The sequence below is a fragment of the Salmo salar genome, chromosome 04 (assembly GCF_965601325.2).
Source record: "Salmo salar chromosome 04, fSalSal1, whole genome shotgun sequence".
NCBI classification, from domain to species: domain Eukaryota; kingdom Metazoa; phylum Chordata; class Actinopteri; order Salmoniformes; family Salmonidae; genus Salmo; species Salmo salar.
In genome coordinates, this window is record NC_138294.1 from 50,089,149 (window position 1) to 50,115,993 (window position 26,845).

Genomic DNA, 26,845 nt, shown 5'->3' on the forward strand with positions numbered 1-26,845 from the left:
TTTGGAATGCATGCTACTCATTAAGCCTATCAAAGCATTGTCATTAAATCTCCGAAAGCATTCGGTTTTTCATAAGCCGTGGTTATGATAGACTATAAAAACACACCACTGGTGGTCGACTATAGGCCTACAGCCAATATAATAATGAATCCGCCGCAATGAGCGCTTCTTAAGAAATGATGTCACTTTGGAATGTTCCCTCAGCTCGCATTCAATTCAGCAAATTAAAGTTAAAACTTCAACCAATAAGGTGCATGAAAGCTACTCTAACCAATCGGAGGAGGGGCAGAGGAAACAATATTGCGTTCGGGGGGTGTAGTGGGCAAAATAGAATTGATCCGAACTGCGATTGCCCTGCAAAGTCAGTGTGCCAAACATCAGCAAATCGCAAATGGACGGATCCGTCAGAGCCGCGAAGGATGGTGGAAAACTCGCTGCCGTAGAAAGCCATAGAACGCAAACTATCCAAAACGAGCTTTAAACGGGAAAGAGCTGGATGCTTAACTCAACATAACCAATTTTTACTCGTAGGCTACATCATAACCTTTTGCAACATCGGCTCTGTCCGAGGACTGCGTAAAGGTACTGGAAAGGTTCTGGGAGCAAGAATGGAGCGGGCGCCAAGCTCAAGCCCCAGCGGCGTAAATCAGCCCTCACAACCTCCCCAGCATGAACCTATTAGTTTCGGCATTGACCAAATTCTCAGTGGTACCGACCAGGACGGTTCACAGAACACCACCAGGAGTGGTTCGGATACTGGGAACTTCACAAGTGGAGGAAGTTACCACCTCGGTAGTCCAAGTGGAGCCAGTGCAGCGCCCTTCACTTCGCTTTCCGGTTCTTTCCATGGAATCGCATCATCATACGAGGAATCAAGTGCATACGGAGTGAACTTGACTTTCACCCCAGGTGGGGTGATACGAGTCCCGGCGCACAGGCCGCTGGCCGCTGCAGTGCCTCCTCCTATAGCCAGCGCGGTACCCGGGATAGGCAGCATCAGCTTCCCCTGGATGGAGAGCAGCCAAAGATTCGCAAAGGAAAGATTTGCAGGTAAACTATCTCCATTCAATGTGTAGGCTATTTTAGTCCAGGGGTGGCTTAATCTGGGACTGGGTAACCGGCCCTAAAATCACATAGTTGGGATGTACTGCAGCAGACCTGATAATCACCAGGCTGTGGTCATTTCCATTTCACCCCGGTAAATTCAGGGTTTTCATAAGTTTTAGCCTATTATTTTTCAAAGAGGAATTTTCGTTTCACTCATGGAGTTTAAATGGATTTGACCAGGTCCACAAATAAATTATACAAAACTAGTCGAATCAGTTCACCAGATTAACTTGAATTGTAGCCTAATTCTGAAAGCTTTATATTGAGGGAAAACACGGATAGAAATAACATCAACAAGAACATAGCATGCAAAGAAAATGCAAACAGATCAAAATAAGGAAACACTGAATTATTAATTATACTATATTATCTCATATTTCAAAGTAAGGTTTAACCTAGCTCAAAGGAGAAAGACTAACATAAAAAAAGCTTTAAAACATGCGGTAGAAATACTGCCCGAATTAGGTTCGTTCTCTCAAAGCGATGCGTTGGGCACAACGTTACTTTGCAAGTTGCACTATTAAAACTATGTCAATATAACAATAAGCACACTTTTCATGCAGATTTTACCACACAATTGGACAAGAAAATATGACTAATATAAAAACGCAACCCGTGTTATTGTAATAAATAAACACACGCCTATTTCACCGGAAGACCAAAACTGTATACTCCCATTAAACTATAATTATTTCACTTTTCATCCATTTAGAACCGTTTATGAAAAGAAACACCTTTTATCCAAATGTGGAATTAATATTTCGATTTAGATCAATAGGAGGGGTGTGCTGTTATCGAAAGTGCTCAGATACATTGCACAAGTGTTTCAGACTTCTTCGTTGGCTATTAGCTACATCACTTGTCTTTAACAACTCGACCTAATTCTGTTACTACTCAAGGAACCGTTTTTGCTTGGGTTTTGAATCCTGTGTGTGTGTGTGTGTGTCTTGCTAAACGGGACATATTATAATGCTAAGTGTATTATGATGATGATGATTATTATTGTTATTATTACTAAAATTTGGCCTATAATTAATCATTATTATTATTATTTCCACAGAACATATACAGTTATTGCAGTATTTTTAAACCATAATTTGGGGTACTAGAAGGGGTAAAGCCTTTCTGTTTCTATTTATTCAAACTAAATGTTTACTTGGAAATGTTAAATGAACTAACAGTATAAAATACTTGAAAGTTACTAAGCTATTCCTACATTGATAGAAATTAGAAATTATATAATTGGCCAATACTTATGGTAGGCCTACTGTTTGCCATTGTCACGTTGTAATAAAATAATTGTAAATTTGACACTTCAGGGAAAAAAGTAAAATAGGAAACCTCTTCATCTGTAACGTAAATGATTTTTTTCCCAGTCTGTCTCAGTGGATGCCCTATAACATGTATCAGAACCTCTGTTTTTCTTCTGGGGGGCACTATGTAAAGTTTCATTAATATTGCAGAAGGGTTATAGATGATGGCCTGTCAGTGTTTTGTGACAAAAGGAAGAAACTCTCCACATCAGAATTGAATGGGGAAAAAACACTCAACCTCTTTTCATCGACATCATCAACATTATTGACTGTCAACATGTCTTCATTTTCTGAATATACAGCCCTACTACAGCAATGTCTGCTACTACTAGGCAATAACCCACTGTGTAAGAGGAAATATAATACAACGATCTTTTGAGCAGTACTTTAATCAACTAACCATGGACTCACACTGAATTGATCATTTTGCCATGTTTCAAAATAAATAAGAATAATTTAAACATATGCTCAACTTGGATTTTCCGTTGATTAGAATTAGATTACAATTACTCAAAGAAAAAAATTGGCCTCTAAAGACCCATAAAACACCTATAAAACATATTCAGCTGTACTCCAACATTCCACCTCTGTGAGAGAGAGGGAAGGGTGGTATATAGGTCAAACCAATGAGCATGTACATTTCTTTTGATTATAGTATCAATTTAGAGATTTCCATGCGGACTACAATGTCCTTCAACAAATTGAACTCAACATAAGATCTTGTGAACCTGTGCATGACCTGCTTTCTTTCTTTGTCCAATGTCCGCCCCCCCCCTCCACTCACACACACACACACACACACACACACACACACACACACACACACACACACACACACACACCACACACACACACACACACACACACACACACACACACACAGCTGCACTGACACCATTCACAGTGACCCGGCGGATTGGTCACCCCTACCAGAACCGCACCCCTCCGAAGAGGAAGAAGCCGCGGACATCTTTCTCCCGGGTGCAGATCTGTGAGCTAGAGAAACGCTTTCATAGGCAGAAGTACCTGGCCAGCGCTGAACGGGCCGCTCTCGCCAAGACCCTCAAGATGACCGACGCACAGGTCAAGACCTGGTTCCAGAACCGCAGGACCAAGTGGAGGTGAGACACTGGGCTGGAGAGGGGAGAAGGGGAAAGATTAGTTGTTTTCTGAGTGGTGTCTCTGGAGAAAGATGAGGATCTAGTCTACATTTACTCTAGAGTGGTCAGCAGAGAAACATATAATCAGTTACCACTTTCTGATGTTAATTTACAATTTTAAAAATGATAGCTTGAATACAATATCCGCAGTAACTTTGACTTCTAATACATGTTATAGAGGTGTGTTAGGTCCCAAGCTAATTGTGCATCAATGCTAATGGGAACTCAATAACTCAGGTGCGCAAAACCTAACAGGCATATTCACTCCGCTTTATGCTACTGTACAGCTCAGCCTCACAAACACAACCATGACCCTCTACAGCAGGGCTGGGCAAACTTTTGGGTTCAAGGGCCACATTGAAATTTCGAAATTCAACAGAGGACCGCACTGTTTGTCAAAATCAATTTAGGTGCCAGAAAAAGGGCAGTCATTAGAATAATATAAAAGTCCATTATAATTTCTCCATACTTTCTATCTAGTTTTAGACGTTGAAGAGTGGCCGGGAGTGTTTTTCTAACACAACACGGCAGTTTTTTTACTCAAACCTCGAGCGGGCCGGATTGAATGAGCTTGTGGGCCGGATCTGGCCTATGGGCCATAGTTTGCCCACTCCGCTCTGCAGTCAGGACACAAGACTAGGGACAGTCCATGGATTATGGTTTTCCTAACACCCGTTCACTCAGCTCTATAGAGTATCATTAATATTGGACAAAGTGTTTGGATCAAAGATTTTGTGACATATGGAAAATATGGCTTGACAGTTTTGGAGATAAAACATTCAGATGTAATAGCTTAACCAATAAAGTATTAAGTGGATCACTTGCACACTCACACAATCAAATGTAATGTAGGGACACAAAATAAATGGTGATGTTATATCACGAAGGAGCATTCTTGGAGCAATAAACCTGAATACAATAAACAGTGTTAAGAGAGTTAGTTTGAAAGAGCTAGCTTTATGAGTATTGCAAGGCATGGCTCTAATGTCATATGTGTTGGATTGGTTCAGTATTAAGATGTGCCTACTGAAGTAGGCTTATCATTTCACTCATAACAAAAATGAATTAGCTTATATTATGTAGGACTAGGCTAAATCTATGTGAGCTATGTTGACACACATATCTGCATTTTTTTGACAAAGAAAACCATAGGCTATATAGCCAAAAAGTGTACAACTAGCCTACAACATGGTAATATCAGCTGAGTTTCCGCAAGGTCTGAGAGAAGGGAGGGACAGCTAACTTTCCAAAATTCTACACACTTTGCTAAGGGGCAAACAGAAACATTTGTTTTATAGCTAATCTCATGTTATTTTACACATTTTGCCATGACGCTGAGAGAAAATGCTGCAGTTTTTAAATAATTTCCTGCAAATCCACATATTTTGCTATTTTTATTTATTTAATCTTTATTTAACCTGGAAGGGCTCATTGAGATTTGAAATGTCTTTTTCAAGAGCGTTCTGGCCAAGATAGGCAGCACCAAGTCTTTACACAATTACAAACAGACAACTACAGGTAATGAGGTAATCTAGTAGTACCTGTAGAAAAACTACAGGTAATATAGTAAAAAAAAACATAGAATTCACAAGAGTATAACAAAATCACAAAACAGCAAATTAAAAACATTGACAGGTCAGGGAATCAGCCTCAAAATCCTTCATCAATGATTTAAAAACACCAATCGAGACATGTTCTTCCAGTTTAAAAGTATTTTGTAAGGCTTTCCAAGCCGATTGCGCTGAGTACATAAAAGCCCTTTTACCAAATTCAGTTCGGACATTTGGAACACTTAGCAGGATAAAGTCCTGCGAACGAAGAGAGTACCCACCACATTTCTGAACAATAAAAATGCCCAAATAAAATGGTAGTAAACCCAAAATGGCTTTATAAATAAAGTATTCCAGTGACTGAGCCAATGATTGACTAGAGAAGGCAAGCCAATCGTTGTATATAAAGTGCAGTGGTGTGTAAAGGTTTTGTAGTTTAAAATAAATCTCAATGCTTCATGGTAAACGGTGTCAATTGATCTCAAACACTGAGTGGAAGCATTCATATATAAAATATCCCCATAGTCTAGTAAAGGCATAAATGTAGCTGATACTAACCTCTTTCTGGCTTCAAAAGAAAAACAGGCCTTATTCCTAAAATAAAATCCCAACTTCAGCTTCAATTTTTTAGAAGTTTGTTGAATGTGCAATTTAAAAGAGTAGCCATCATCAATTAAAATTCCAAGATATTTATGTGAGGTTACAGTCTCAATCTCATTGCCCTGACAGGTAGTAATAGGTGAAAGGTTCAGAGGTCTATTTCTTTCTTTATAAAACACAGTTACTTTAGTTTTGTCAGTATTGAGGATAAGCTTCATTTGACAAAAGGTATGTTGAACAGTATAAAAAGCAGTTTGCAAGTTCTGTAAAGCTTTTGTGAGAGATGAGGCACAACAATAAATAACAGTATCATCAGCATAAAAAGGAAGTTGCGCATTATGCAACATTTTTGTCTAAATTATTTATACAAATAATGAATAAAAGGGGACCAAGTACAGAGCCCTGGGCACACCATCACAGACAGACAATTTAACAGACATGAGCCCATCAAATTGAGTGCACTGAGTTCTATCAGACAGATAGTTAGCAAACCATGCAACTGCATGCTCCAAAAGACCTACGCTCGACAATCTCTGCCTCAGTATAGCATGATCAACTGTATCAAAAGCCTTAGAGAGATCAATAAAAAGTGAAACACAGTGCTGTTTTTTGTCAAGGGCTTCAGTGATTTCATTTAAAACCTACATGGCTGCTATAATTGTGCTATGCTTCTTCCTGAAGCCCGATTGGTACATTGATAAAATAGAGTATAAAAACTATTTTAGCTGCTCACTAACAAGGGTTTCAGGCATTTTCGCCAGAGGTGACAGCTTTGAGATTGGCCTATAATTATTTAAAAGAGTTGGATCTCCACCTTTTATAAGTGGTAGGACAAATGATGATTTCCAGATCTTTGGAATTCCATTACATTCCAGTATCATTTGGAGCAGAGAGAAAAATGTGCAGTTTTATAGCTAATCTCATGCTATTCTACACATTTTCCACTGAGGCTGAAATAATTTTGTATTTTGAAAGGGGGGGGGGGGGGGGGGGGGGGCATACGCCAGTGGGTAATATCATTATGAAACGTAGCCTATCCTAACCTACCGTATAGGCTAAGAATTTATTTTGCCTGGTCATCAGCTGCGGACACACTGTTGCGCTCACAGTAGCTTTGGCCTACACACTGTCGAAAACAGATGTCAGGCTCAGTGCAAATTTATCAAACGTAAATACATGCAACATTGTAGCCTGTTATGAAACAATTTGGTGCTCGATTAATGTCACTGAAATACACTGAACTGTTTTATATTTCCAGAAAAATTTGCTTACGTGATGATTTTGTCATCTAGTCTAGCTACTGCACAGGTTGCCGCTGGAAAACGTCAAAGGTCAAACAACGAATAATAAATTACCAATTTGATACGTTTGCAAATAATCAATACGTTACTATTTTTAGAACGAATAATAATAATAATAAAATTTCTTATAGTGGTTTCTACAAAATATAAAACATACACAGAAGGTTCTGTTATCTATATTATCTGCAAGATTATCTGCAAGAGTTGCTCCATCTTGAGTGCAATAATGTGCAATCATGTTCTGTTTGGCAACACAGGTCAGTGTCCTCTCTGGTCTCTCCCATGAGTCATTATGGCTCATGCCAGTGTGATGTCTCTCCTGCTCTACTGAATCAACCATGTGATAGCTGCTGACAGGTGGTCGTCGTCAGTATCCCTGTTCTAATGTTGGCCTTGATGTCTCTGGGCGCGTCACTTTTTCTGTCTGTGTAACCAATTCCTCTAACAGTGAATCTTAATAAGTGTCCTGTCTATGTCTGTTCTGTCCCTGTCCTCTCCCTACCCGCCCTGTCTTCGTTGCCAGGCGACAGACAGCTGAGGAGAGGGAGGCGGAGCGTCAGCAGGCCAATCGGCTGATGATCCAGCTGCAGCATGATGCCTTCCAGAAGTCCTTGAGTGACTCGGTTCCGTCCGATCCACTCTGCATCCACAACTCCTCCCTGTTCGCCCTGCAGAACCTGCAGCCGTGGGCCTCTGAGGAAGCAGCAAAGATGGGCCGTGTCCCCGCTCTAGTGTGACCGGGACAGGGTTGGTCCCTCTGGACATTACACACTCGGACTGGCCAAAATGCTTACTGACTGATATCTAAGAAACTGCACAAAGGTGATCGGTGAGCAAATTGAATTGAATGATTTATTATTGTCTTTCCAGAACATAGCCAAATTGTGTCCGAGGGAGTCTGAAGATTAAACAAAAACTCCAGTTCCTAAGTACCCTGATATGATCTGGACATGCAGAATGTTTGCTGGGTCCTTTGTGTCAGACACATCCTGGGTGGTAGCCTATGAGCTGTGGCGATGTACGTGACACACGTCACTGAGCCAGCCCTATAATTCCATACGGACATATTGACTGACTGACACAGCACAGATTGGCTCATCTGTTTCTCCCACGTCCCATCTGTTCCTTCACCACTACAGTTACACTATCAGCTCTGTGCCCCTGCATCTCAGAGCCGACCGGTCTGCAAAGGATGAGAAAATGGATGGGAAACAGAGAGAGATAATACACTAATGTTCAGAGAATATATAAAACGTTGTTGTTGCATGGAATCAATCTCATCATCCTCTCATTTTCCATCTTGAATTCCATCTAATTGTTTCCTCTTTAGACTGCTAGTTAGCAGGATTTTTGTACTGGGTGGAGACGGACTTAGGCAACACTGATCCTAAAAAGCCACTGAATGTATTACATGCTTTGATTCCAATCTATTACACTCTGAAGCTCAATTAGGCTGAATAATTACATTTGAATAAGAAGGCAAACTATAAAACCAGATAGCCACAAGTGAGATATTGTAGAATCAACTGCTTACTGTTCTATTGGGCAAGTGTTTAGTGATGTCTGGACAACCCAGATACCTGCTACCTCTTTGAACAGCATCCACCCGGAACACTAGCAAGACATCAACTTTTTATTTCTATATATATCTAACTCATTGAAGGGTTAACACACAGCTCAAGGGCTATTTTAGAATAATAACATTTGCCAGTGGGACAAGAAGCAATCCAGTAAAAGAGGAAGCTAATTATTTATAGTGTTGTTTTATTCATGCCAGGCTGGACCCATTCACTGGGAAGTGTGGTGCATGAGGGTGGTGTATCAGACCTGAGAGGTGGAGAGTCTGGTTGACTTAGTTCAAATGTGGTGTAAAAGACTTTGTTGTATGAGTCATCTGAGAATATTTGAGGCAGTGTAACAGATGGATGATAACAGCATCTCTCCCCATGTATCATACTTTGTATTTGATAAATATGTAAATAACTAAACAAAACCTAATAATAAAAAAAAGCATTCTCTTGTTTTAGCTTTGAATCACTCTTTATTTTTCAATGCCCTTCTGTTGGTCTCCGTAGCTATGTTGTTGTTTACATATAAAGTGGAATGTCTGCAGAACATGCTCATTACGCTCAAATACAATGCAAACAAAAACAGCAGCAGAAAGATCGATACCACTAACGTTCTCTCGCACACAAACACATTGACCAGGGAGGATTTAGCCTACGACAGATCTAAGGCACTTACAGGGGGAGATCCACAGAGACCATAAAAAGGCTCTCCCCATTAAACCCCCCCCCCCCCACTCCCTCCCTACTGAGTGCTGTTGACTCACATTCAGCTGACCTGGGGGGAGATTGATAGGTCTCAGTGCTGTGTCCATTATGAATGTGGTGAAAAATGGGACATCACAAAAGATATCTCAGCATCCCCATATAAAGCTGCAGAATCCCCAATAGCTATTTAGATAGGCCTATTCATACTCATACACACTAGAGCTGAGCAGACGTGATGGTGCAAGAGGACGAACCCTCTTCCTGATAGTCTGAGAGGCCATTAGGGAGAGCAGCCATTAATAAAGCCTCTCTGCTCAGGATAATTGATACAGGAAGTCTTCTGACCTCCTGGACCTGCTCCAGATCTGGGGGGGAGGATGAGATGAGATCACCCCTCAGGGATGCAACACAACCAAGGCTGTCATCAAAGGGCTTACTTATACACCAGCCCCCTCTGCTGGCCAGTCTATAGTGACTCATAGGGGAATGAGATTGTGTGACATTCCAAACCTATTGAATGAGTCTGTCAACCTTATTTGGGACCAAAGCAATACAGAAGATGCATAGTGGTAGTTGGGTTACTGGCTGGTGTCTTGTATTTGTCAGAGTGAGGCAGTGGAGAATGGGTCTCCCTGTCAGATACTTTGAACAGGGCTAAAACCATACTTTAAGGTGTCATTCCATGAAATTATGTCCCAGACATTTTGTGTAAATGTTGATAAAACATTTAACAGTTGGATAGCATAACACATCGACCCCGTTACGATAGATCAATAGGTTAGAAATGCTCCAATAGGGTCATGCTCGTCTTCAATTTCCCCTCTCTGCTGCACACAAGCTTCCATTACCTGTCAGTAGGGGGAGGGGGGTTGTTAATGGCTAATTTAAGATGAAAGTCAACCCACTCAATTTTATAGTAACTTTTCTTAAGTGAACCTCAAGATGAGAAAACATGTATATAGCAAGAACAAGAGAGCCTAGTGGACACCAGTAGTCAGCGAGAGGGCAAGGTATGGACACTCACCGTTTCATGTCACCTGGTAGGAGCCAGGTATATCAACAGAGCGCAGCCCGAGACGTGAAAATATACAGATTGCATTTCTGTGAATCAAAGCAAACTTCAATCGTCACATGCGCCAAACAAGTGTAGACCTTACCGCGAAATGCTCACTACAAGCCCTTAACAGTGCAGTTCTCTGCATTGTAGCGTTATCGAATTGTCAACAATGGACAGGTCTGCCCAAGGAAGGAGTAACAGTGCCGTCTCAGTTCACGGTGGTGTGCCAAACGCAAAGCAGATGTCTGCCAGACATCTAGGTTTATTTCATGTTCGGGCCTATTTATCAGAGTAGGCCAATAGTTTATCCGCAAAATTCCTTCAGAAATGCATGTTTTATGTAATATTGTAGTTCATACTTCTGCGCCTATATTACGAGATTAAATGTCCTGCAGAGGCTCATTTAGAGGATTTCATCAAAGGCTTCACACTGAAATTCTATCTAGTCAACCATCAATAACAAAGCCAAAAGCCAATCTTCCCCAGCACTTTAATTGTGGATCAGAATATTTCTGTGGATGGAGAACTGCTCATATACTTCATGTATAACAATTAAAACAGAAATGACATGCATGTTTAATAGAATATTTTTTACTTTCAAATGACATTCATGTCAACAGGGAACTAGCTGCTTCACTCTACCCTTACTGCAAAAAATATAAACTATTGAGAATTTCTCAAAACCGTTCAATACAACGCTTGGCCAAAAGTTAATGTCTCAGACCTTAAAGAGCCTACCATCTGGACGGGAAGGACAAGCGTCGACAAACTCAACAGCTTATGGAAGAGACCACTTGTCATTTCACTTTACCCATCATTTAAATAATTCAAAATGAAACAAACATGAACAGATATCTTCCAAAATGCCAGAGGGACAGTTCTGACAAACTGACCGGACTTCAGAATGCCACGTACAACACAGTAAAAAGGGTTTAATTTACACATTTACAAAATGCAAAGTTCAAAATGGGTTTCCCCAGGTCCGTCCACATGAAAGTTGGAATAGTACCACCCATCCCATCCTCTGGGAGAGGGTGATGCTGGAAGGGCCAGGGGTGATGGGGCTCAAGTCTTATTAGCTCCACACTAGCTGGGCACTGGACATGAAATGCTGCAGCAGTTTAGAGTAACAGCACAAGGCATTGATTCAAACATGGGAAGGGCCAAGAGAGGGCAGAGTAGGCAGGCAGGGGATTGATGAAATGGCTGAAGTAATCAAATTAAAAAAAAAGTTTAAGAAAAAAGTTATTTGCTGTCTTCAACAGTTTGTCTCCACTTCCACAGTTCCTCTATGGTCTGAAAAAGATTGGGGGGAATATTTACTGAAGCATAATCATAACTGTAACTGTCAGAAAACATGTCATTGATGAGAGCTCAGAACTTCTTAGAGGTATTGGTGATTTTCCTCATTGCTGATCAAAACCAAAATAGTCTTCATTGCTCTTTAGTGGTGTTTCGATTCCCTGACAGCACTACGGTCATTCATTTCCCAAACATTCAATTTAAACTGTGTTCTTCACAAACATGATGTCCCAGAGCAGCATTAACATACCTTGGTTTCTGTGACTTTGAAGCTGTTCTTCACAAAGCTCTCAAACTTGGGCTGGAGTTTAGGCAACTTCCCTCCCTGAAATAGCAAGACATTACATTAGTCTAGATATTCAGAAGTGTCCCTAGTCTTTCGGTTAACAGTTCTTTAGCATACATCAGATAAGATCAGCTAATCAATGTTAGAAGGCCTGTGTATTTCCAGATTATATCATACACATGAAGTGTTTTATAATCCAACAGACACCAACCTTCTCCACAGTCACCATCATCTTGGCCTTGAGCTCAGAGATGTTGAGACCTGGTTTGGGGGTCTGGGGAGTTTTGGCAGTTACTTTGGGGGTCTGTCCATTTTTAGGAGTTTGTCCACCCTTGCCCTTGTTGTCAGGGGTCTTTGCCTGTGAAAACCAGACAAATTGTTAAAGACATGTAACATGACTAACATGCAGCACTACAATAATGCTCTCAGAAACAGAAGTGGCCATCTTTAGTCTCAGTCTTTTGGTAAGCAGTGTTGAAAACGCATCAGTAGATCATCAGCTCAACAAATATCATCTTCGACTAGATGCCATGTTATAGTAGGGCAAAACATGTGTAAGAGGACTAACCTGTTTTCCGGCTGGTGTGTTGGCTTTAGAGCCCTTTCCATTGTGGGCAGGAGTCTGAGGTTTGGACGGAGTCTTCTTAGCCTGATAAAAACAGCAAGGTTTCTTGTGACATTTTCTATGCTTTCTCGAGGGCAGAATGAGCATAGGCTTAAATAAAATACACTCACCTTAACAGGAGATTCTTCAGCCTCACTCTCTTCATCCTCGTCATCATCATCCCTAAAGAGGAGTCACATGTTACAACTCAACTCTTTATAAAACCTCAGCGAGGAGCAGGCGCTTTAGTCAAACAGACTTACTCCTCATCGTCATCATCCTCGTCGCCAACGTCCATCTTCATCTTTTTCTGTGAAGGGGAGAAAGGGAAGGACATGGTTAGGTGCATGGAGGTGAGGATGTGTGTAGCAAGAGCAAAGACTGGGAACATTCTAAGAAATGGGAGTGGCCGACATCAGTCTCAGTCTTTTGGTAAGCAGTGTTGAAAATGCTTCAGTGGATCATCAGCTCAACAAATATCATCTTTGACTAGAGGCCAACGCAACAGTAACGCAGGAGATATTTACACTGACAAGTGATTTCCAGCCAGTGTGTTGGCTTTAAGGCCAGTAGTCGGGACTAACCTGAGATTTAAGAGCCGGTGCTGATGCAGGCCTTTTTTTGGACGTTTGTACCTCTTCTTCCTCCTCATCATCTTCATCCTCGTCAAAAGACTGGTCTCCTCCCATCACTGGTGGAATAGTTTCAGTTAACTTTGAGTAGATAGGCTACATTCGCCATACAAGGGAATAGTCATCTTCAGTCTCAGTCTTTTGGTAAGCAGTGTTGAAAATGCGTCAGTAAATCAGCTCAACAAATATCATCTTCGACAACGGATGCCATGGCAGCACCAAAGAAACCATGGGAACAACACTGTCCTATAACAAAGTCATACTCACTGACAAGATGCTGGCCACTGATGTGGATTGGCCCGGAACCAGCCTTGAGACGGAAAACTGCTGGGGGTGTGATTGCGAACCCACCAAGACACACCTGCAAGACACAATTAACATGAACACTACACAGGCCATACAACCACAATCCCTCACTCAGGGATGGCACAGCAGTATTGATGATACTCTAGGTTTGACTACTCACACTTGGCAGGGTGGAGGGTTTGAGCGAAGCCAGCACAGCTTTAACCTTCTGACCCTCCGTGTCCTGTCCTTCCACCTCCACGATGTGCAGCTCATCCTTGGTGCTGAGGTCCACACACAACTAAGAGCAATCGACAAGAGACACCAAGTTTAGAAATTGTTTCTCATTCCTATGAGGAAAAACAGATGTATATTTTATTCTGCAGAAAGACAGCTGTAACACTCACCATCCTTAAGTCTAGCTGGTGCTCAAAGTCATCCTCTTCTGGGTTGAAGACAACATCCTTCCCAGATTTCAACTCGCAACCTGTTGAGAAAAATAGTAAATTAAAAAAGGGTAAATTATGTAAGAGAAAATGATGCAGTGCTATCAGCAAAGGGATCCAACGTTGGGGTGTGCAACATGTGGGATGCCATAGTGTGGTTTCAGGCCTTGTTTAAGACAGTTAAATAGCTGATACAAAAAGACTAAATAGAACACTAATATTTTATTAAATCCGTTTTATTTCTTCTTTGGCTGGAGAAAAAGCCTGCACCCAAATCGGTCCTGGTGGAATAAGGTCGTCTACCCTGGACATATCCTTAAAAGGTAGACTGAGGTGAGGCAAACGTGGGCCACCAACCCACGTGGTTGAATGCGCACGTGCACCCTCACCATGTCAATGAAACTAGCTAGCCAACTAGGTAGGTAGACAGGCCATTAAGCAACAATTTTTTGGGTCGCTTAACTACACAATTTACAAAGACATGTGCCACGTTTTATTTAAAAAAATGTTTGTCCAATCAATTTCAATCTGGAACGGTTACCCCCAAATCATTGACAATGCGTGCCATGATCATTGCACTTCAAATACTACCTCCATAAAGTGGAATAATTATAAACATAACTTTAGCCAACAATAGAAATTTGGCCAATGTTCACAAATTCGTTTCGCGCTGCATGGACATTATCTAGAGGGCCTTGTGCGCCATCTTTAAATAAAGCACGTGTTGAGAAATTTGATACGCATGGAGGGGTACCTAGCCAGTGAGAAGCTAATGTCCGTCACAAATAAGTCTGGCCCAGTTAACGTTAACACAACACATACAAATCAACCGGGACACCAAGACCCTCAAAACATAACTCAACAAATTTGGTCTCAAGATGCTTGACTAGCTAGCTAGGATGGCTAGCCAACTAAAATTAGCTCACATGTGCTAACTATCGGCTAGCTGGCTAACGTTAGCTAAGTTGAGATCTCGTGGATAAACTACAGAGTTGATAACTGGGTATGCAAGTTCCATTACCAAATAGTGTAATGCAATGGTATTTAGACCATACGTTGATGAAACTCCGATATGTCCCCCATTGGAGCTACAACTAACGTTACTGGTAAAGTTTCCTAATTGTGCTACTATTAGCTTGCTGTACCTCGTGTTGCTTGTGTCTGATGAACAGCATTTTTTTTTTCTCGATACAGTAGCTAGCTTACTGATATGTTCATTAAAATAAAGTTCTCCCGAAAAACTATTGTTAGTTCAAATAGAGTATCTCACCATAGAGAAAGGTCTGTGGTCCCATTTGTTCCTCGTCCAGACCGTTCATTTTCTTTGCTGAGACAGGGCACTTCGAAGATAATGAAAAACTGACAGGCCCTCTCACTACGCAGACACAAGACCCGGGCTCAATCGCCACGCCTTCTTTCTTCTTCTATTGTATTATGGCATTCCGCAAACACACAGAGGTGCATGCTGCCACCTACTATGTGGGGTGAAAAACTGGGGAACTTCAACGCAGAAAAAAGAACACGGGGAAATATGGATGTATCAGTGCTAGAGGTCACTACAGACCCTGGTTCGATTCCAGGCTGTATCACAACTGGTCGTGATTTGGAGGCCCATGGGGCGGCGAACAAATTGGCCCAGCGTCGTCCAGGTTAGAGTTTGGCAGTCATTTTTTATAAGAATTTGTTCTTAACTGACTTGCCTAGTTAAATAAATACAAAAATTCACCATAAGTCACATAAATCCATGATCTGTAAATATATTCAACATAGCTCATAAATAAAACTACAATTTGAACTAATGCCGAACAGTGTGAGCAAATGGCTTGCTTCCGAAGCTAAGCAGGTTTGGTCCTGGTTGGTCCCTGGATGGGAGACCAAATGCTCCTGGAAGTGTTGTTGGAGGGCACCCTTTCCTCTAGTCTTAAAAAATATCCCAATGCCCCAGGGCTATGATTGGGGACATTGCCCTGTCTAGGGTGCAGACTTTTGGATTGGATGTTAAACAGGTGTCCCGACTCTCTGTGGTCACTAAAGATCCCATTGCACTAATTGTAAGAGTAGGGGTGTCAACCCCAGTGTCCTGGCTAAATTCCCAATCTGGCCCCATACCATCATGGTCCCCTAATCATCCCCAGTTTACAATTGGTTCATTCATCCCCCCCTCCTCTCCCCTGTAACTATTCCCCAGCTTGTTGCTGTAAATGAGAACGTGTTCTCAGTCAACTTACCTGGTAAAATAATGGTTAACTAAATAAAAACAATTCTGTGCTTTACAGAATAAAAAAAATTCTCCATTCCATTCATTGGGATATACTTTGTGTCACGTGATGCACAGCTGAAGCTAATTGGCCAAATAATTTGTCTAACTCTTTCCAACTGCGAACACCCACGTCAAACTACACCCTGAAATGAATTCACTTTTGAATTCACTCATGGCCGCGAGTGTTTCTTAATGAACCAAATCTAAAACAAGGGCAAATCCGGAAGTTCAGCCACCCTTTAAGATTCTGCATAATTTAAGGCAGACACAGGTCGCTGAAGCTGTAAAACAATAGTGTGGTCCAGAAAAAAACCCTAGAGTACAATACAACAATCTGCTCAAAGGTCTTTGCTTCGCAAGAGAAACTCTTTCAGCAAACCTTTCTTATGCACTTTGAGTCATGATATTAGGTGTTGTAGTGGCGATTCCCTATGAACTGCCACTGGCATAGGAGAGCGGTCCATAATGCGTCCACAAACAGCTTTCCTAACGTTACTCTTTTGGGGTGAAGTTCCCATTTATTGCGTATATAAATAGCTCCAAAACACATATTCCTATACAAAAGGTGCAGAGAGAAGTGTTCTATAAGCTATATATGTGATACAGTAACAACTGTATGTGCTCTCCTCGCCTGTGATAACTCTTCCTGGTCACCTGTGCTACCTATATACACACATGAGACCAGTGACCCCAACATATGTTGTGAATTGTGATAACCCTTTCCTCTAGTGTACAAAACAGGTCAAAATAACCCTTGAAATACAACATATACATACAACTCATAAACAGGCCAAAATGGCTCCTACACACCAGCCCCTAATTGTTCTCTGACTTAGGAAGAAACAATTATACAAATGCAAAATAAAAGAAAAGTATCCAACAATGTATGAGTCTTCACGGAGGGACGATCTTCAGGTCCAGAGGTTGCTAGCACTTAGCCCCAGCTCAGCCTATAACAAGGTAAGCTTGGTTGTAGGTTAACAGGGGGTGTGCAATCAATAATGGCACACTAGCTGTAGTATTTAGTTTTGTCTGTAATAATAGTTATAGTCTTTGTTGTCTGACATAGTAGTCAATGTAACAATGATGGGTTGTCCAGCTATTTTAGACATAAGGAAGCAATTTGTGAGTTTGTTTACTTGACTGCAGTGCTGCTAAAGGCTTTGTTCTTAACTGACTTGCCTAGTTAAATAAAGGTTAAATAAAAAAAATATTTTAAAAAGGAACTTTGAAGGCTGAGTGTGGCATTCCTGTTGTTGTTGGTTAGCTAGCTAGCTACTTCACCCCAAATTGACAGTAGTGAGTTCTAGCGACAATAAAATGGTAAACCATTTCTCAGAAGTCAGAACACTCAAGAGACAAAGCACAGCCCCAAAGCATTGGGAGTGGCTAACAAGCTGTTGCATGGTTTGAAAACCAGGCATTGCTTGCAAGCAAGCCTAAATGGAACAGAAAATAGCTAGCTGAATTTCTAACTTTTTAAAATCAGATAACACACCAATTTCTTTCCTCCACACTAGTCGGGAAAGAGTGCTTCGCCCTGCAAACAAATTACATATTGAAAAATATGATTTGCAACATTTTTCATTAGCTGGCTAGGCAGATCACCACTTCAGGATTTTAAAACTGAGCAGTTCTACATTAACAACTAACTAATTTGTTTATCTTTGGTTCTTTGTCTAAACAGTTGACGAGATCACCTGCTAGCTTTCAGTAGTGTCCAACGTTTGCCAGTTAGTTAGCTTGGCTAGTGGGTTGCCTAAACGTCACACTGTTACCATGGTTACTCCATGATATCAGTCTGAAAGAAGTCGCTGTAAAAAAAAATCTGCAATATTCTCTAAAATTCAGAATGTTTAATAAAATGATATGAGGTTACTTTACCAGTTGTACATGCTGTTCGTCCTTTTTGGCGGTACTACGTGTAGATAGGGTATCCACAGGTTCTGTCGCTTGTATTTTCAATGTCTTGACATTGCACGTGATGGACAATATGTAAACAATAGCCGAATGTAAGAAGTCGACAGAAGCACATTTCCTCAGTCAGCTGGAAGTGTTCGTCGTTCGTTCGGGCTGTTTGCTGTCCGGGCTGTTTGCCGTTCGGTCTGTTTGCCGTTCGGGCTGTTATTAAATAAAAAATGGAAGTACAAACCAATATACTGAATAGGCAGGTTATTAACCCTACTCTGTGGATATTTAGTCAAAAATTTCGAGCAGCAGAAGGACAAACAGCACAGACAACCAGTAGAGCAAGTTTACATTTTATTTTATTCATGCTTCTAAGGAGCATTTACACCACAAATGGTTCAGCCTGTATATACCAATTAATTGTGTATTACAGCCTGATGAATCAGACTAGGCTAGTGGGCTCATGTCGAAAGCACACACTCTGTGTTGCATGCGCCAATGATCGAATTTAACATTCATATGAAAGTAATTTATTGAACATTTTAACATCATTTTTTGAATAAATACATGTTATACTCAAATTCTTCTTTGGTATCTTGGCTTTCTCACACTTTGTGCATGCCACCACCTACTGTGCGCTAGTGTGTGGTCAATCACGTTACATTTTGTGATAAACAAAAGGAAGGGGAAAAGTAAAAAATTGCACCAACTAACCCTACACCTATATACCCCTATTAAATGAAACTAAAAATCAATAATCGTCCGTATACTCACATTTGATGAAGTTGTTGTTTATCTAGCTAGAAAGTGTTCTCCCAAGAAATTACTTAATGAGAATGACACAAAGATTATCCCAATGAATGGAGATAGCTGACTCTCATTTGAACACAGATTTGTAGATAGTAATACATCAACAGACGGAAAATTTGTCAAAAAATTATGTAAGAGTAAAATACAGATCCACAAGCACTTTTTGAATGCTCAAATGCACATTCCACAGTTGTAAATGTTAGGGATTTCTAATAATTTGCTCACAAATCGTTATAGATTTGTTCAAATAGTAGCTTTATTTATGAGCTATGTTGAACATATTTACAGATCATGGATTCATTTGTGATTAATCGTGAATATTACATATTATGGTTTAATTTGTGTAATATTTGATTATATTCACAGATCATAGTTTTGTTTGTGAGTTATGTTGAATATACGCACGGATCGTGGTAGACACACTTACAGAAACTATTCTAATAAATCTACTTTCTTCACTATCAGTATTTCTGATGAATAAGATTTTCTGCAGGCTGCGGGGCATCCATTGCCATTTCTTCCTAATTTCCACTCACTCCTTTAATTATTTGCACTGCCTCCACATAAGAGAAGTGCTGGACAGCCCTGATTCTTCCTATGTCAACCTCCTTAAGGCACTCCTGGAACTCGAAGGTAGTTCCAACCACATCTTCTTTCTAGAATGCGGGAAGATTTTTATTGGTCTAGTCCTTTCATCATAGCTTTTGACGGAAAGAGGCGTATTTATTATCATTGATTATCTTAATATTTTCTTTGATTCACAGATCCCCCTTTCTCTCCCCACACACACACACACACACACACACACACACACACACACACACAGAGAGAGAGAGAGAACACAACATATTCTCAAAAACATTTTATTGATAGCATTTGCACTGTACAACATAACATGAAAGCTGAAACTCTCCCATCTAAATCTTTCCCAGTCTGAGATTTTGTATGAGGTGCACCTGTTGCTTACATTTTGTATTCATATTGTTTTTCCCGTTTGAAACCTGGAGCTAAACTAATTCAATATATTTACCATCTTGCACACTGAGGAGGAACTGACAAAGTCAACACAAATGAGTAATTCCTTGAAGAAAAATAATAATTTTTCGACATTAGAAGAGTGGTGGCTTTGTTCTGTGATATATATATATATATCTTTTTGTTTTAGCTAACTACTGTGTCTCAGTGTCTCTCCATACCTTTGTTTTACTGACACATTCCCTCACTCCATAATAATACTTAGTTCACATTTCTGTTTTCCTCAATGGGTTTAGACACATATATACTGTAAATGCACACTTCAACAGATAAGTCACTCCAGTCATATTGCATTACGCAGATGGTCATTTCACATCATTAGTTAGATCCAGCCAACATACAAGATTATGTATCATCATAGTCATAAACCAAGTCTATTGGATGTATTTGTAAGCACACATTATAACAGGCATCCGTCAGGGACAGACAGACAACTACAGGAATAGACGGGAGAGCGACAGCAAAGCCAACACAGAGGTACGGAGGTCACCACGACAGTAGTAAAACAGACACGACATATGACACTTAAAACCAACAAATAATACATTCGGGACAACCTCATATTTTACAGCATAAACACGTTAATAAATAAGTAGATAAGTAGATCATATTGGTCCATAAATCATTCACTGGACGCATGAGTTAAATACAGAGGTCAAGAGGTTATTAAAGGTCCCTGTCCTGGTCAAGCACATGGATGGTCGGTTGGGCACACAGAGTAGAATCACGATTCTATTTCTATGGTAGGGAGGGAGGGATCCCTCTGGGTCAAGCATGCATCTATTTTGGCAAAAAGAACAAAGTCAAAAGAACCCAAAGTAGCCCAGTGTAGTTTCCGGAGGTAGGGTTTCCACATATTAAGCGGGGAGCAGCGTATAGGTTTGAGTTTTCTCAGCTGTTTCACACTTCAGTCTGTGTTGTATGATCATCTGATTTACAAACCTTCATGTCACATAAAAAGGCAGAAAGCATTATCCAGATAATTCATCTGCATGCGCCCGGGCTCAGCAATATGACAATCAATTCCAGGGGTCTCTCAGCAGCCAGGTCGTTCAAGATTGACGTCGAAATTTGACGTGAGGACGTTAGGAAATGCCTTCAAAACTGTCCGCTAGGAGCAACAGGGAGCGCTATTACCATCAAGTAGGCTTGGGTAATCCTGTGACTCTGGATCAGAAGGTGGTGTGTTTGATCACAGTCGTGGATATTGGTTTTACATTTTTTAATTTGAACCCTATCCCAAACCTTAAGCCTTACCTTAACCATTCAGAATGAGTGTCTAAACTTAACCCTTAACTTCTAAATTTGATGTTTGGAGAAATGGAACGATACAGAGCAGCATGAGCTACAAAAACACTTTGAAAATTGACGTTTTGAGAACATGGATGAATGTCTAATTCTGCAGTGAGACTGTGAGAGCTTGTTGCTCTCAGCTGGTCATTTGGGCGGTTCTGGCTTCATCTGATCCATACAACAGCATGGAGCCAGGCAGAAACATTATTTGGCAAACACATGGACGCTGACAAGTTAGATGAGAGGATGAGAGAGATCGACATACATACACATTCATCCACTCTGACAGACACACACAGATAAATAAACAAACACGCGTGCGCAGAAGTACGCACAGGAACGCACGGACTGAAGCACACACACAGAATTCTCTTGTTTTTTTTTTACGGTCTCTCTCCTTCCTTCCACCAGCTCCCTTTTTTACATCACATTTTCGAAGAGCTGCATGGATCTCATCATCATTTCATCCTGAGGAGAGAAGAGGAGAAAGACGGTAAGACAGAATGTTGCAAAGCGTTTGTTTTACCACAGGATGTCCCCATTTCACACTAAGCCAGACAGAGGAGGGTTCTCTTATGTAAGCCATAGGGTGGCAATGAAGGAACTCAAAGCATATCATGAAATAGAGATAGCATCTCACATAGATACCGACAGCAATATCGAATGTAGAAACATATGCCTGTACTATACATACCTCCTGGCATGCGACAATGAATTCCTCTAAAGTCACAACTCCATTTTTGTTTTTATCCATTTTCTGTGGGGGAGGGAAGAGGTAAGAGAATTGTACATCATTTTTTCAATATGTATGAAATTGTTATTATGTGGTCTATACTGTTGCGCACACCTAAGGGTTTCATAACCTTCTGCAGTAAGCATCTGTTTTGGTATTACATTGTACTGTATGATGCTGGGTAAAGTCACCTGGAAAAAAGCATCCACATGCTGCTTAGGGACATCTCCCTTGAGTGCAGGGTAGGTATATTTCCCCATCATGTCGTAAATGGCCCTCACAATCTCAGTCATCTCCTGTAACACAGAAATACAAACACTGTATTAATAAGTACGTCATATGTAAGTCTTTCAATATAACTGACATGTAAATAAACACACAGACCTCTCTGTTGATGTAGCCATCATTGTTGATGTCATACAGATGAAAGGTCCACTCCAGCTTGTCTCTCAGAGTGCCCCGCAGCAGAGTAGACAGTCCCATTACAAACTCCTGAGTGAGTCACCACATAGGGAGAGAGATTAAAGTGAAAAAATACTGAGTTCGGACTGAGTGATAACACTAGTACAAATAAGATGAAGACATGTTTTATTTAAAGCGTTCTCTGAGTGATGGTGGTGGTGTGTGGTTTGTACTTCAAATTTGATGGATCCATTGCTTGTCGTGTCAAACGCATTGAAGAGATAATGAGCGTAAGTGCTGGCATCTGCAACACAACCAGATACAGGCATGAGATTTGTTTTATCCCAGACTGCTTGTAAATGAGTCGCAAACAAGAAAGGGCATGTTATGTATCTAAATGAGAGGTGTCTGGTTTACTGTACCTCCGTGGGGGAAGAACTGGGCATAGATGTGTTTAAATGTTTCTTCATTCACCACTCCACTCGGGCACTCCTGTGGAAACCATGTGAAAACATTACTTCAAACAATGAAATAATGCAGCTTCTTCTGGTGAGCGGCCAGATCAACCAATCATTTACACTCAAATGGCACCCCCCTTGGTTACAGAGTTAACATGTCAATCAAATCTAACAGCTAATTAACTAGCAATTTGTATATAACTTGTATGTGGGGGTGTGTCAATGTGTCGGTGGGTGTTTGAGCATGTTTGTGTGTAGAGAATATATGTTTACATATTTTTTCCCATTGGGTGTATATGGGTAACGCAGCATTTAATTGTTGTTATGGTGTATGACAGGCTTAGTTCCTCTAGCTGCAGGCCTGTACAAACTGATTAGCAGCATATGAAGTGATGAAGGCATGAGGCTGAATGCATTTACTTATCAGAGTAAGAGATAAGAGTGCTTTGACATTAACACTTGTAAAGAAGAGAGGCAACATAGGCAGGAATGTATACTTAAGAGTGGCAGGGAGAGAGAGTGGAGGAAAAACAGGGAGAGAGACAGCGGAGGAAAGACAGGGAGAGAGACAGCGGAGGAAAGACAGGGAGAGAGACAGCGGAGGAAAGACAGGGAGAGAGATAGCGGAGGAAAGACAGGGAGAGAAATAGCGGAGGAAAGACGGGGAGAGAGATAGGGAGAGCGATAGCGGAGGAAAGACGGGGAGAGCGATAGCGGAGGAAAGACGGGGAGAAAGAGAGAGGAAAAGAAGATGAAGATAGACAGACAGTGGAAGGGAGGATGAGGTGCGTACATTCTTGAAGCCTCGGTAGAGGATCTGTAGCTCTCTCTTGGTGAAGTTGGTCTGGGCCTCCAACTGCTCCAGACCCTCTGGCCTGTGACACACCATGGTCATCTCCAACTCATCATCGATCTTGTCTAGAGAGAGAGAGGGCAGGAGGGAGGAAATGAGGGAGTATGTGAGGGAGGGAGGGAATTAGGGAGTATGTGAGGGAGGGATGGAATGAGGGAGTATGTGAGGGAGGGAGCGAGTGAGTGAGTGAGGGAGGGAGATAGATATTAATTGTGTGTTTATGTAAAGAAACCAGTGTGAAATGTCACAGATGCATCATCATTTAAACATCACAGACATCACAGTTTGTTTCACTGTACATCATATCAATGTTGCCAGAAAGAATAAGCTTTAAAGTTACCCCGTCTCGAGTCTTTATATAGGTGGTGAGAGAGGCAGACAGCGAAACATATGGAAAGTTAAGAGAAGCCTACAGAACAATTCTAGAGAAGATTGTGAGAGTGGAGAGAGAGAGGTGTAATGGAGGAGGATGAGGCATGGCAAGTTAAACAAACGGAAGAGGAGTTAAATATGAGAGGAGGAAAAGGGGAGTATGATGTTGGGAGAGGAAGAATACAGAAATGAGGCAGGGGAGAAGGTTTCAGAAGAGAGGAGACTGTATGGAGGAAGAGGTGGGAGGGAGGGAGGATTAGAGGTATGACATTTGTCTCCCCATTATGGACTTGGGGAACTTTACGGATGTTAACTTTGTGCTTTGGGTGCCAGAGAGAGATGAATGTTGGGTAATGATGTGATGAGCTGGCGTCCTCTCAGGAGGGGGCGGGGGAGGGGGAGGGACAGCCTCTGGCCCACTGGAGGAGACTAGGAAACATGCACAGATGTGCTCCTCTCAGAACTAAAACACACAAATACACGTCGCTATTTCAAAACACAGACTCTTGCATATCATGAATGGAGTCGATCATCACCCCATCACACATGCAAGCAGACACACGAAGGCACACACGCAGGCACACACACACATACGCAGGCACACACACGCAGGCACACACGCAGGCAGCCACACACACACACACACACACACACACACACACACACACACACACACACACACACACACACACACACACACACACACACACACACACACACACACACACACACACACACACACACACACACACACGCACACCCACACACACACACGCTTTGTGCTGGATGTGTCATAGTGTAGTTCATACATGCATAATCTATGAGCAGAATTTACCAGGATTTACCACCCAAAACCACTCCCTTTTATCAGGATAAATACCCGTGAGAAACAGGTAAATAATAATAAATTATTTATATGAACAGCATGGCGTGAATTGGAACTATTAAATGATATGTAATGCCTAAATGTGGCTTCTCTACGGCCACTGCATGATGAATCATCAATGCTCAGGGTGGGGACAGACAGCCCATCTCAGTATGGAACGCAGTTCACAATGCATGTAGACCTATCATCTATCTCATCATAGTAACTTTTTTTATTGTGTCAGGTAGGCCTACATTTGCTGCAGCATTGTCTGTGCTACAGTAATATAAAGACTGAATGAGTGTCAAATTTATCCATCTCCATTTGGCTTTCAGGAGTCACCTTATTTTCTCATTGTAAAGATATATATTTTTTAATTGCAGCTGCAGAGTTAAAAACAGCCTATCAATCGAATATCATTGCTTTAAATCAGGGCACGCTCAAGGACTCTCTCCCAGTCTGTGTCTCTCTCATGAACCCCAAAATAGATAATCCTGTTCTAGATTGATGTATAGCCCTATATTAAGTCCCTTCGGAAAGTATTCAGACCCGTTGACTTTTTCCACATTTTGTTACGTTACAGCCTTAATAAAAAAAAACATCAGCAATCTACAGACAATACCCCATAATGACAAAGAGAAAACTGTTTAAAAAACTTTTTTTCTTTGCAAATGTAATGAAAACCCCCACCTTATTTACATAAATATTCAGACCCTTTGCTATGAGACTCAAAATTAAGCTCAGTTGCATCCTGTTTCCATTGATCATCATTGAGATGTTTCTACAACTTGATTGGAGTCCACCTGTGGTGAATTCAATTGATTGGACATGATTTGGAAAGGCACACCGGCCAGCCAAACTGAGCAACCAGAGGAGAAGGGCCTTGGTCAGGGAGGTGATCAAGAACCCGATGGCCTCTCTGACAGAGCTCCAGAGTTCCTCTGTGGAGATGGGAGATACCTTCCAGAAGGGCAACCATCTCTGCAGCACTCCACCAATCAGGCCTTTATGGTAGAGTGGCCAGACGGAAGCCACTCCTCAGTAAAAGGCACATGACAGCCCGCTTGATTGTTTGGCCTGAATGTCAAGCGTCAGGAAACCTGGCACCATCCCTATGGTCAAGTATGGTGGTCGCAGCATCATGCTGTGGGGATGTTTTTCCACGGCAGGGACTGGGAGACTAGTCAGGATCGAGGCAAAGATGAACGGAGCAAAGTACAGAGAGATACTTCATGAAAACCTGCTCCAGAGTGCTCAGGACCTCAGTCTGGGCTGAAGTTTCACCTTCCAACAGGACAACGACCCTAAGCACACAGCCAAGACAATGCAGGAGTTGCTTCGGGACAAGTCTCTGAATGTCCCTGAGTGGCCCAACCAGAGCCCAGACTTGAACTCGATCAAACATCCCTGGAGAGCTGAAAATAGCTGTGCATCAACGCTCCCTATACAACCTGACAGAGCTTGAGAGGATCTGCAGAAAAGAATGGGAGAAACTCCCCAAATTCAGGTGTGCCAAGCTTGTAGCGTCATACCCAAGAAGACTCTAGGCTGTTATCGCTTCCAAAGGTGCTTCAAACAAAGTCCTGAGTAAAGGGTCTGAATACTTATGTAAATGTGATATTTTTAAATTAACCAACATTTCTAAAAACCTGTTTTTGCTTTGTCATTATGGGGTATTGTGTTTAGATTGATGAGGGAAAAAAACAATTGAATCCATTTTAGAATAAGGCTGTAAAATAACAAAATGTGGAAAAAGTCAAGGGGTCTGAATACAGGTACTGTATAGATGTCCTAGCCTACCTCTTTCAGGTAATACATTCAATGCAGTATTAGCCTTACTGTACATTTAGCTAATTAATTATGGGTTTTGCATAATAAGCTTCTAACTTATATCCTCTGTTTCTTGCGCAATACGCACGCACCTGTGCTCCGCTGACCTC

The 26,845-nt window shown here is 41.4% G+C and overlaps 3 protein-coding genes and 1 non-coding gene across 6 annotated transcripts in view; 1 reads left to right on the forward strand and 3 right to left on the reverse strand.

Annotated features, from left to right (window-relative positions):
* Nucleotides 1-471: 471 nt before the first annotated feature.
* On the forward strand, nt 472-8,050 carry LOC106603212 (T-cell leukemia homeobox protein 3). The gene is made up of 3 exons (XM_014196565.3): nt 472-1,050; nt 3,304-3,541; nt 7,555-8,050. Exons 1-3 carry the CDS (start codon nt 609-611, stop codon nt 7,766-7,768), a joined length of 894 nt encoding a protein of 297 aa, XP_014052040.1. The 5' UTR covers nt 472-608; the 3' UTR covers nt 7,769-8,050.
* Nucleotides 8,051-10,834: 2,784 nt separating this feature from the next.
* On the reverse strand, nt 10,835-15,347 carry LOC106603211 (nucleophosmin). Its single transcript, XM_014196564.3, has 11 exons — nt 15,187-15,347; nt 13,878-13,957; nt 13,652-13,771; nt 13,453-13,546; nt 13,138-13,244; nt 12,817-12,863; nt 12,685-12,736; nt 12,518-12,598; nt 12,161-12,307; nt 11,914-11,988; nt 10,835-11,657 (listed from the first exon to the last, which is right to left on the reverse strand). The coding sequence occupies exons 1-11, from the start codon at nt 15,233-15,235 to the stop codon at nt 11,607-11,609; spliced, it is 903 nt and encodes a 300-aa protein (XP_014052039.1). The 5' UTR covers nt 15,236-15,347; the 3' UTR covers nt 10,835-11,606.
* LOC123742590 (small nucleolar RNA SNORD61) lies at nt 11,732-11,802 on the reverse strand. Its single transcript, XR_006769744.1, has one exon. It is a non-coding gene; the product is annotated as a small nucleolar RNA SNORD61 (small nucleolar RNA).
* A 4,394-nt stretch (nt 15,348-19,741) lies between the features above and the next one.
* LOC106603214 (A-type potassium channel modulatory protein KCNIP1) overlaps nt 19,742-26,845 on the reverse strand; it is a 37,503-nt gene continuing 30,399 nt past the window's right edge. For all 3 annotated transcript variants that reach the window (XM_014196567.3, XM_014196569.3, XM_014196568.3), the window contains exons 2-8: nt 23,609-23,733; nt 22,780-22,849; nt 22,591-22,661; nt 22,340-22,447; nt 22,147-22,251; nt 21,917-21,979; nt 19,742-21,690 (exon numbers count right to left, since the gene is read on the reverse strand). In XM_014196567.3, coding sequence (XP_014052042.1) covers nt 21,643-21,690; nt 21,917-21,979; nt 22,147-22,251; nt 22,340-22,447; nt 22,591-22,661; nt 22,780-22,849; nt 23,609-23,733 — 590 coding nt within the window. In that variant the 3' untranslated portion in view covers nt 19,742-21,642. The remainder of the gene's footprint in view (nt 21,691-21,916; nt 21,980-22,146; nt 22,252-22,339; nt 22,448-22,590; nt 22,662-22,779; nt 22,850-23,608; nt 23,734-26,845) is intronic.

Excerpts from the sequence above, each read along its gene's own strand:
- LOC106603212 (XM_014196565.3), top strand. The coding sequence starts at position 609 with ATGGAGCGGGCGCCAAGCTCAAGCCCCAGCGGCGTAAATCAGCCCTCA. Across the intron at positions 1,051-3,303 it reads CGCAAAGGAAAGATTTGCAG|CTGCACTGACACCATTCACA; the intron begins GTAAACTATCTC and ends ACACACACACAG. Across the intron at positions 3,542-7,554 it reads AACCGCAGGACCAAGTGGAG|GCGACAGACAGCTGAGGAGA; the intron begins GTGAGACACTGG and ends CTTCGTTGCCAG.
- LOC106603211 (XM_014196564.3), bottom strand. The coding sequence starts at position 15,235 with ATGAACGGTCTGGACGAGGAACAAATGGGACCACAGACCTTTCTCTAT. Across the intron at positions 12,864-13,137 it reads CACCGGCTCTTAAATCTCAG|AAAAAGATGAAGATGGACGT; the intron begins GTTAGTCCCGAC and ends TCCCCTTCACAG. Across the intron at positions 11,658-11,913 it reads TCAAAGTCACAGAAACCAAG|ACCATAGAGGAACTGTGGAA; the intron begins GTATGTTAATGC and ends AATCTTTTTCAG.